The 11744-nt window shown below is 34.6% G+C and overlaps 1 protein-coding gene across 1 annotated transcript; it reads right to left on the bottom strand.

Moving 5' to 3' along the window:
* Window positions 1–8585: 8585 nt before the first annotated feature.
* On the bottom strand, window positions 8586–11415 carry LOC140919766 (uncharacterized). Its single transcript, XM_073366401.1, has 6 exons — window positions 11181–11415; window positions 10828–11070; window positions 10475–10591; window positions 9317–10319; window positions 8970–9209; window positions 8586–8760 (listed from the first exon to the last, which is right to left on the bottom strand). The coding sequence occupies exons 1-6, from the start codon at window positions 11413–11415 to the stop codon at window positions 8586–8588; spliced, it is 2013 nt and encodes a 670-aa protein (XP_073222502.1).
* Window positions 11416–11744: the final 329 nt, after the last annotated feature.

Here is an 11744-nt window from a genome sequence, read left to right as displayed (position 1 = left end):
AAAATTTTTAGTTCTTAATAAATCATTTGTTGTTGTTGTGTTGGGGTGTTGTTGTTGTTGATAATTTTTATGGTTAGAAAAAAAAAATTGATTTTTGATGTGTCTGAGTTATGTAATGAGTTATTTTCAAATAAATGAGTTTGAAATGAAGTTGAAATTTTACAAAACAAAAATTTAGAGTTGTTAAAGTTGTGAAAAAGTTCAAATTTTAATTAAGTTAAAGAGTTTGAGCAAAAAGTTAGATTGAAACTAAAATGTTTAGATTTTGTCGCGTCCGGTTTGTCCACGAAAAAATAAGTCGCCACCAATTCTATTTTTTTTTAAAGAAAAAATTAGATAAAACCTAAAATAAAGTTATTGAACCCAAAAAGTGAATTCGGGAGTCGATTACGAATAGGGAAAATAATATTACCCTGCATTGTCCGTTAAAACGGTTACCCTATAATTAATTGTATACATATTATTTATTTAATTATTTATTTTATCCCTAAAAAATACTATAGAAAAAGAAAATAAATTATTTACATTAATAAAAGGAAAAAATATTTTTTTATTAATTTGTTTTGACAAGGAAAAAACCTTGCTCCTATGTATCCTCAGGTGCAATAGGAAAATCAAAACACACGTAGTTCTTGGGTAGAAAATATTTATGTGTTGTCCGATTTTATTATTACTTTATTTTAATTATTTTTTATTATAATATAATTGTTATATACGTATCCAAAAATAAAAATGTAATAATAATAACGAAAAAAATAGGTGAGATGTTTGTTCACGGATTATACCTTTTTATTTTTGCTTTAAATTAAAGAAAAATAGGCTTTTTGTTAGAAAATAATGTAACGTGGCGATATGTGAATGAGACAGATGGATGCAACGGTGATGCAGACTGTTAAAGGATATGCTCGTACGTTGTCGGATCTGTCGCGACACAAAGGCCATCAAAGGTTGGGGGTGAATGATATGGCGCGGCGAGTGAGGTTAGGGGTTTTGGGATTTCAAAACACGTGACACGAAGAAGAATGTTGAAACGTGACGTGAAGAAGGAAGATTGGTTGGTGTCCAGTGGTGTTCGGTGATTGTGGTGGCTCATTTTGCTCCTGTTGTGATGCGAAAAAGAAGGAAGACTGACAAGTTGAACCTTGCAATACGTAGAAAGTGTGTAACACAAGTTTGGAATTTGGTAATGTCAAGTAATGGAGTTTGTTCATCCATGGCTTCTTCTCGGCATGGGATGATATATGTGTGTGGTTGTTAATTACCCATAAGGATGTATATATGATACAAGAAAAATAGGCGTCAATTACGGAGATGTTCTAAGTGAATGTGTATGAAGGATTTTGACAAGCTTAAAATTGATAGGATGAAGACAAAATTGGGAAAAGAGAAAATGAAAGTGAAATGGTTCACTTAGATGTTTCTAATGAGTTTTTTTTCCCTTCGTGTATGGTAAAAAATGGGATTTGTAATGTTGTAATGTGTATATAGTATGGTTGTGTTAGAAGGGCTCACTTAGGATGTTTTGTTTCTTGTTTATGTTGTTGGCTTAGGTTGGTGTGCTATGGTTGTATCTTTTTAATGTTTAATGTTCAATAAAATTGAGTAAAATTGGCTTATTGCAATTATTGATCAAAAGGAAACAAAGTCATTCATTTGAGGCTTAATGTTAAAGTTAAAATAATAAAAAATAAAAGAGGGAAGGAACCCAGCCTTTAAAAGCCAACGAACCCACCTCTGCTTCTTTTTTCTTTTCCTAGCAATAGTAATAATAATTTAGTGTGTCGGTAATTTGAAAACAAAATACAAACCCTCATTTTTCTATTAGATCTAAACTTCCACTCAAGAAGTATTAGAAAGGAAAGTTGTTATCCTCTACAAGGTGGTGCTTGTGAGCTAATTTATTTGAGGTGAGACACTTCATTTTTTTCTTTCTAAATTCGTAGAACTTTATACAGTGGAGGCGATGAGTGAAATTTTTTAGTTCTTAATAAATCATTTGTAGTTGTTGTTGTTGATAATTTTTATGGTTAGAAAGAAAAAAATTGATTTTTGATATGTTTGAGTTATGTAATGAGTTATTTTCAAATAAATGAGTTTGAAATGAAGTTGAAATTTCAAAAAAAAAAAAATTTAGAGTTGTTAAAGTTGTGAAAAGATTTAAATTTTAACTAAGTTAAAGAGTTTGAGCAAAAAATTAGATTGAAATTAAAATGTTTAGAGTTTGTCGCGTCCGATTTGTCCGCAAAAAAAGAAGTTGCCACCAATTTTTTTTTTTTTAAAGGAAAAATTAGATAAAACCTATAATAAAGTTATTTAACCAAAAAAATGGATTCGGGAGTCGATTACAAATAGGGAAAATAATATTACCCTACATCCTCCGTTAAAACAATTACCTTATAATTAATTGTATACATATTATTTATTTATTTATTTTACTCCTAAAAAATAATATAAAAAAAGAAAATAAATTATTTACATTAATAAAAGAAAAAAAAATTTATTAATTTGGTTTGACAAGGGAAAAATTTTACTCATACGTATCCCTAGGTGCAATAGAAAAATCAAAGTACACGTAGTTCTTGGGTAGAAAATATTTATGTGTTGTCCAATTTTATTATTACTTTATTTTAATTATTTTTTATTATAATAATTGTTATATACGTATCCAAAAATAAAAATGTAATAATAATAATAATAATAACGAAAAAAATAGGTGAGATGTCTATTCACGGATTATACCTTTTTATTTTTGCTTGCAATTAAAGAAAAATTGGTTTTTTGTTAGAAAATAACGTAATGTGGCGGTATGTGAACGAGACAGGGACGCAACGGTGACGTAGTCTGTTAAAGGATTTGCTCGTACGTTGTCGGATTTGTCGCAACACAAAGGCCATCAACGATTAAGGGTGAATGATGTGGCATGACGAGCGAGGATGAATTTCATCCGGCAGCCGCGATCATTAATTCTAATTTTAAGGAAAAAAACTATTTATTCGTTGCTATGATTTTTTTTTTATTATTTGATAAAGACGTGATATGAGTTTTCTATTATATTACAATAGGGTGAAATTTATTTTTATTAGTTTATAAACATCAATTAGTTATATTTTTATTATTATTTTGTGTTGCAAAGAAAACAATTTTAGGAATAAACAACTTTTTAAAAAAATGAAAGCTTAACATATGAGTTTACTTTTTATAAAAAAAAATAGAAAGAAAAAAAAAACAAATTTAAAAGATACAATACAAAGACTAATAAAGCAGAAAATTAGAGAAAAACAATAAGAAAGTGATACCTTACTGCTAAATTGTTTTCTTGCTAGACCAAGTTTCTCAAGATCAGATTCTCTTCTCCTCTTTTGCCTATTAATCTCTTTTTTTTTTTTTTGTGCTCTCAAATTTTGTTCACAATTGTGCTCACCTTTTCTACTCTTGTTGTAGACTATTTATAGACTTTTTGGGTGTAGATTACAAAAGACAAGAGAATAATTGTCAATTGATTTTCATTAATCTGTTTCTTTTCATTTAATTGACTATAATTATACTGATTCTTATTACTATTGATTCGTTTTTTATGGTTTCTTTTCTATTCAATTGATCACCATTATACTGATTTTTATTACCATTGATTCATTTATTTTCGGTTTCTTTTCAATCAAATGATGGTCATTATAATCATTTCTATTACCATCAATTCATTTACTCAATTAAATATTTTTTTTTTATTTTAGAAAATAGTGTAAATTTCTTGAAAGTCTTTTACCCAATTTCAAGATACTACCCGTTTTCTCAACTTTGGATGCGAATCATTTTCTCAGCTTCAGTGCGAGTCGTTTTCCCGGCTTAAACATGCGAGTCGTTTTCTCGGCTTCGGGTGCGAGTCGTTTTCCCGACTTCAACATGCGAGTCGTTTTCTCGGCTTCGGGTGTGAGTCGTTTTCCTGGCTTCAACATGCGGGTCGTTTTCTTGGCTTCGGGTGCGAGTCGTTTTCCCGGCTTCAACATGCGGGTCCTTTTCTCGGCTTCGGATGCGAGTCGTTTTCCTGGCTTCAATACGCGGGTCATTTTCTCGGCTTTAGTTGCGAGTCGTTTTCCCGGCTTTGGGTGCGAGTCGTTTTTCCGACTTCAACATGCGGGTCGTTTTCTCGGCTTGAGGTGCGAGTCGTTTTCTCGGCTTCAACATGGAGTCGTTTTCTCAGTTTCGGGTGCGAGTCGTTTTCCCAGCTTCAACATGCGGGTCGATTTCTCGGCTTTGGGTGCGTGTTGTTTTCCCAGCTTCAATATGTAGGTCGTTTTCTAGGCTTCGGGTGCGAGTCATTTTCCCCACTTCAATATGCAGGTTGTTTTCTCGGCTTCGGGTGCAAGTCGTTTTCCTAGCTTGAACATGCGGGTTGTTTTCTCGGCTTCGGATGAGAGTCATTTTCCCGGCTTCAATATGCTGGTTGTTTTCTCGACTTCAGGTACGAATCGTTTTCTCGACTTTAAATTTATAGAATGTCATGAATGAATATGTTGGTTTTTATTAATATTTTTATTAGATACGACCATTCTAATCATGAATGAGAACAAACACTTATAATTTCTTCTTGACCTTGATATCTTTGATCTCTTTTTTGTCCTCTTCTATTTTTTCCTTCTCTTTCGTTCTTTCTCTCTTTTTTTTTTTTGAAGAAGAAGAATTAATATTGTGATCTTAAGTTGGATTTTATGTTGTCGTCTGCCTTGTACTGTAAACAATATATGTTTTACTTTCCAATACATTATAATCATAAAATGCATTCAGGAAAGAGAGTTTAATTATAAAGATGATAACAGTATGCATCAATATATTGAGATTCAATATTCGTCGTAAAAAAAGAATATACATAAGATAAAACAAAAGAAATGGGTGGAAGACCCAACTTGGTTACTAGTAATTCAAAGGCAGATTGTACTAACTTCTCATTCCATAATTCGATCCATATTGTTGATCATGTCTTTTCGAATGTATATTCTTTGTTTTTCTTGTTGTTTTTCTTCTTCTCTCAGGTCGCCCTTTCGGGTTTTCAATCCAACAAATATTTTTTGTGTACCCTCATTTTTGCCTAAGTCACCCTTTCAGGTTTTCAATCTAGTGGGTTTTTTTTTTACCCTAATTTATGCTTAAGTCGCCCTTTCAGATATTCAACCTAGTGGAGTTTTTTTTATTTAATTTTTATACCCTAATTTTTGCATAGGTCGCCTTTTCAGGTTTTCAACCTAGCGGGTAATCATTATTTTTTTTTTTGTATCCTAACTTTTGCTTAGGTTGCCCTTTCAGATTTTCAATCTAACGGGTATTCCTTATTTAAGCATATATTTTTTTACGGCGTTTGAGTTTACATGGAGAACTAAATCTTTTCCATCCATATTCGTAAGGATCAAAGCTCCACATGAGAAAGCTTTATTCACGACATATGGGCCCTCAAAGTTAGGAGTCTATTTCCCACGACAATCCTTTTGAATGGGTAAGATCTTTTTAAGCACCAGGTCTCCTTCTCAGAATTCTTGAGGACGTATTTTTTTCTCATACGTTTTTTTCAATCTTTTCTGATATAATTGCCCATGGCATAAGGCAGCCAACCTTTTTACTTCATTTAAATTCAATCGATCGAAACGTGTTTGTACCCATTCCGACTCCTCTAGTTTGGCTTCCATTAATACTCTTAACGAGGGGATTTCTACTTCAATGGGTAGCACAACCTCCATCCCATATACTAGGGAAAAATGGGTTGCCCCAGTTGAAGTGCGTATCGAAGTGCGATACTGGTGTAGTGCAAACGGCAACATCTCATGCCAATCTTTTTATGTTATAACCATTTTCTGAATATTTTTTTTGATGTTTTTATTTGCTGCTTTAACTGCACCATTCATTTTTGGTATGTACGGGGACGAGTTGTGGTGTTGAATTTTAAAGGTGACACACAATTCATCCATCATTTTATTATTCAGATTTGTGGCATTGTCAGTAATGATCTTTCTTGGTAGACTATAACGACATATTAATTCCCTTTTTATGAATTTGACTACCACATTTTTTATTACATTGGCGTATGAAGCGACCTCTACCCATTTGGTAAAGTAATCAATTTCCACCAAGATGAAGCGGTGTCCATTTGATGCTTTTGGTTCGATCATTCCGATGACGTCTATGCCCCACATTGAGAACGGCCAGGGCACTAAAAGGGTGTTCAAGGGCATTGGTGGGGCGTGGATATTATCAGCATATATTTAACAGTTATGACATTTCTTTACATAATTAAAACAATCTTTTTCTAGGGTGAGCCAGTAATACCTGACCTGAAGAATCTTTCTAGACATGGCATTTCCATTCATATGGATTCCATAAGAGCCATCGTGGACATCTTGTAGAATTTCTTTCGCCTCATTGACATCAATGCATCTGAGGAGTACCATATTGTGATTCCTCTTATACAAAATATTTTTGTTCACAAATAAGCTTGCGATTAACCGTCTCAAAGTTCTTTTCTCATTCTCCTATATTCCTAGAGGAATATCTCTATTTAAAAGATAATGTTTGATGTCGTGATACCACGGTTTCCCGTCGGTTTCTTCTTCCATTACGTGGCAATAGACAGGATGATCTCGACTCTCCATTTTAATTAATGGGATTTCCTCGTTTCAATTTATTTGGAACATAGAGGATAAAGTAGCCAAAGCATTAGCCAATTGTTTGTTTTCTCGAGGGACATGGTGAAAAGTGATTTTGTCAAATTCTAAAGACAATTCTTTTATTTAGGTAAAATAAGGTATTAACTTCTTATCTCGAGTTTCAAGTTCTTGGTTAAGCTCATTTATGACTAAGGCTGAATCTCCATATACTTTTAGAACTTTCGCTTTTGATTCCAAAGCCGCCACAATTCCAATGGCACAAGCTTCATATTCTGCTATATTATTAGTACAATCAAAACACAAACGCGTTGTGATAGGTATGAACCTTTTTTGGGAGATATTAAAACAACCCCAATCCCATGCCCCATTATGTTTGAGGCCCCGGTGAACAACAAGGTCCATTTTCCATCATCACATTCTTCAGACAAAACCATGATGCTTTCATCTAGGAATTCTCATTGCACTAACTTATAATCATCCATAGGTTGATTAGCTAGATAATCTGCTAAGGCACTCCCTTTGATGGATTTCTGAGTAACATAGGTGATATCATATTTTGCTAACATCACATGCTAGTGAGCAATTCGCCCTGTGAGAGCAGGCTTTTCAAAAATGTACTTGATTGGATCCATTTTGGATATCAAGTTAGTTGTATGGCCAAGCATGTATTTCCTCAAGCGATGAGCCGCCTAGGCTAAGGCACAACAAGTACATTCTAACATTGTATATCTTGTTTCAACATTTGTAAATTTTTTACTTAGATAGTAAATGGCATGCTCCTTTTTTCATGTTTCATCGTGTTGCCCCAGAACGCATCCCATGGCCCCGTCGAGGACTGTAAGATACATAATCAAAGGCCTGCCCGAAACTGGTGGGGCTAGAATTTGAGGCTTTTGCAATTATTGTTGGATTTTCTCAAATGCGTTTTGACATTCTTCATTCCACATAACTGTTTTCCGAAAAAGTTTAAATATCAATTCACAAGTAGTAGTTAGTTGTGATATAAATCTTGCAATATAATTTAGTCTCTCAAGAAAACCGCAAACTTCTCTTTTGTACTCGTGGGAGACATTTCTGAAATGGCTCAAATCTTATCGGGGTCAACCTTTATTCCTTTTTTACTAACCATAAATCCCAATACTTTGCCCAATCTCACACCGAAAGTGCATTTGGAAGGATTAAGCTTTAGCTTAAACTTTCTAAGTTTGTCAAAGAGTTTCTTTAGATCAATAACATGTTATTCTTCTATTTGTGACTTAGCAATCATGTCGTCTATATAAACTTCTATCTCTTTATGTATCATGTCATGGAACGGGGTTACCATAGCTCTTTGGTAGGTTGCCCCAGTGTTCTTCAGACCAAAAGACATTACTTTGTAACAAAATGTTCCCCAAGGGGTGATGAAAGTCGTTTTTTTCTTTTCATATCTTCAATTGCCATATTAATTTGATTATACCAAGAGAAATCATCCATAAAGGAAAAGGGTGAATGGTGGGACGTATTATCAACCAAAATATCGATGTGAGATAACGGGAAATCATCTTTAGGACTGACTTTATTACGGTCCCTATAATCGACACACATTCGTACTTTGCCATCCTTTTTTGGCACTGGTACAATATTGGCTATCCATTGGAGATAATTTTCCACAACAAGGAACCCTGTGTCAAATTGTTTTTGTACTTCTTCCTTGATTTTTAATGACATATCGGGCTTCATTCGCCTTAATTTTTGTTTGACCTGAGAAAAATCGGGTTTTAAGGGGAATTTATGCTCCACTATGCTAGAATCCAATCCAGGCATATCTTGATATGACCAGACAAAAACATCTTTGTATTCTTGTAGGAGTTGGATTAGTTTGTGATATACTTCTTTCTTTAAGATGGTGTCAACCTTAATTTCTTTCTTTCCTTCTTATGTCCCTAGACTAACAATTTATATCGGTTCCTCAAAGGGCATGATACCCTTGGCTTCCTGTTCTATCGATCTTAACAAATCTAGAGGGGATTCATAATCTTCTTCATTATCTTTTTCTCTCTGACTAATAAGATGATCAAAATTATGCGGCGAGATCTTACTACAGTCGTCTCTGAATGAACTATTCCCAAATCTGCAAGATTCAAGGCTAGGATAAGAAGAAGAAAAAAATATTGGCGAATGAATATTAAAATATGAGAGTGGTAAGAAATAACAATAAGAAAACAAAATGAGAATGCATTTATTGAAATTCAAAGTATTGAGAAAACAACATTGTGTCCATCCTAAATATAATGAAGCATCTTAAGGTCTTAATAACAATAATAATGCTTTTAGAATTACATTGGGATTGTGTTAAATATTATAGGCGACTTGACTATTTTCCAATTCCTGATTTCTGCTCCTACACCACATGGATGAATCCAATTAGCCTCCCCATCAAATATGTCATCTTCAGCTGCCGCAATATTGATCTCACTTGTTGGTCTTGCACTTTGGAAATTCTGTCGAATGTCACATATGGGAATCTTTTCGATTCTTGGTTCTCGATTTTCAATCCGAGCTAATCTTTTTTCTCTTTGACTGTTCTCGGTTTGTCAGCCTTAGTTGGTTTATACCCTAAACCCCACTTATCTCTATTCTCAGGAAGTTCCACCGGTTATTTGAGCCATTCTTCATCCTTCCCCAACCCACGCCATGGATGGTGTCCTCTGCTCAACATGAACTTAGCCACCATTATAGCAATGTTTGACATATGTGGTTCTATAGGTGTCGTCTCGACATAAGCGGTGTCCATGATTTCTAGTGTTTGGAAGACAGTTTCTAGAGCTTCTTCTGCTGTCTCAACATAAGGTGTGGTGGACAACTTACTCACCAACAAGTCTCCTTCTCCTGACATGATTACCAATTGGTCATTTACCATATACTTAAGCTTTTGATGTAAGGTTAATGGCACTACTCCGGAAGAATGGATCCATGGCCTTCTCAATAAGCAACTATAGGCGAGTACAGTATCCATCACGTGAAACGTGATTTCAAATGTGACTGGGCCTATTTGAACTGGGAGTTCGATTTCCCCCATTAATTCTCTGCGACTCCCCTCAAAAGCTCTAACAACCACGGGGATTGGTCTCATATATGTACCATCACAAGGTAGTTTTGCTAATTTCAATTTTGATATGACATTCAACGAGGAGCCATTGTCAATGAGGACCTTTGATATTATATGGTCGAAGCACATTACTAATATATGTAGTGCTTTATTATCCCCTCTCCCTTTGATCGATAGCTCATCATTTGTGAAAATTAGGTGGTTGTTGGCAGTGATGTTATTTATGATGCCTCCAAATTTGTCCAAGGTGATGTCGTGAGTGACATGAGGCTCGTTTAGGATTTTCATTAATAGCTTCCGGTGGGACTCATAATTCAACAGTAGGTAAAACAATGAAATCCTTGTGGGAATATGGTTGAGTTGGTCGACTATTTCGTATTCACTGTGTTGGATGATTTTGAGAAACTCCCTAGCTTCTTCATTAGAAACCCCTTTCTCATTTTCTACTTTCTCTTTTTGGACTTCTTCAATTACTTTCTTTTTCCCTTTATCTGTGTATGCCTTCTCAGACGCCACTATTATTTCTTTTTGTGATTTTCCTAGGGAGTCTATCTGACCACTTCTAGTCATTCCTCCTATCCCTAAAATGTTCGTGGCAATGTTAGTTTTAGAGCTAGAAACATCTATGTTCTTCTATTCAGCCAGATGTACCTCTAATTATAGTTCCAAGGTACCACTTTGTTGTTTTTATATGGAAAAGAGCTTTGTATCTGAACTATTAAGGTCCTCAGATCACCGGGGGCATTCATACTTTCCTCCTTAGTGAAATGAATGACCAATGGCTTTGGGATGGTTATGCCAAGTATTTCTTCTGATTGGGTTGCAATCATACCGTCATCCCTTTCCCAACGACCTATTTGAACAGTGCATGTGTTTATCAATTTTTGAAGTTTTTTTTAAACTCATTGCTTTCTTCCATGGAATGATCTTCACTGATGTGGAAATTGCATCTTGCTTTCCCATCGACAGTTCCTCGGATTAACCCAAATTTACATAACTCATAGAAAATCAGTCCCATCAGGGTCTTAATTTTCTCGACCTCCTTTATTAATTGGTGATTTTCTTCGATTGCATTCATTATTGGCCCACCATGGACTGGTAGGGGATCGTTTTTCACACTAGGCTCATTTTCTTTGAAATTCAACCATCCAACTTTAAGAAAATCGTGCACCTTAAATTTTAAAGCTAGGAAATTTTCAGTAGAGTGTCCTATAGCCCCAGAGTGGTAATCACACAAGGCGTTCGAGTCATATCCTTTAGGGTAGGGTGGTTCTATAGGTTTTCCTGGACATAGTGCAACCATAGAATTCCTAACCAGATGCGGTAATAATTCTGCATAAGTCATAGGGATTGAGTCGATATGTACGAACTTCCTCTCACGATAGTTTCTTCCCCGACTCTCATATGAATCTTGATTCCTTGTAAGTGTTGACTTAGGGTACCTGAGTTTTGTGAAGTTGCAGTGGCGTATGGGTAATGCACAAAAGAAGGATTAGTTGGGTTTGACGTCACCAAATGGCTTTCTTCCTCTTTTTTCTTATTCGCACCTACTGGCAACTTTTTTGTATTATTTAATCTGGTATACCCAGAAGCAATCTTTCTGCTTTTCAATCCAATTTCTACTCTTTCACCTATGATGACGAGATCTGAAAAATTTGATGAGACGTTTCCTATCATTTTTTCATAAAACGGAGGATGAAGAGTGTTTATGAACATGATCACCCTTTCTTTTTCAGATAGGGGGTTCAACCTAGGAGGCTAGTTGTAACAGCCTGTTTTTTTTCTTCCAAAAATCAAATTTCAAAAATAAAGAAAGAAATACTTTTGGATAAAATATTTAAATCGTAACACAATGATAAAAGTCAACAATATTTACAAGCAGCGAAAATAGTTTTTGAAACAAAAATCCAAAGTATTTAAACAACAAAATACACCGGGGCTATGAGACCTATCAGACATAGCTCATACCCCTGGAGTATTCTCGACAAACACTTGCATAAAAGCAC

The sequence above is a fragment of the Cicer arietinum genome, chromosome 3 (genome assembly GCF_000331145.2).
Source record: "Cicer arietinum cultivar CDC Frontier isolate Library 1 chromosome 3, Cicar.CDCFrontier_v2.0, whole genome shotgun sequence".
NCBI classification, from domain to species: Eukaryota; Viridiplantae; Streptophyta; class Magnoliopsida; order Fabales; family Fabaceae; genus Cicer; species Cicer arietinum.
The sequence above is the reverse complement of the archived record's forward strand: the minus strand, read 5'-3'. Positions and strand labels throughout refer to the sequence as shown.

Coding starts and splice junctions, on each gene's coding strand:
- LOC140919766 (XM_073366401.1), bottom strand. CDS start 11,415: ATGATAGGAAACGTCTCATCAAATTTTTCAGATCTCGTCATCATAGGT. Junction 11,071..11,180: donor TGCAACTTCACAAAACTCAG/GTACCCTAAGTC, acceptor TGACTTATGCAG/AATTATTACCGCATCTGGTT. Junction 8,761..8,969: donor ATATTTAACACAATCCCAAT/GTAATTCTAAAA, acceptor TGAATCTTGCAG/ATTTGGGAATAGTTCATTCA.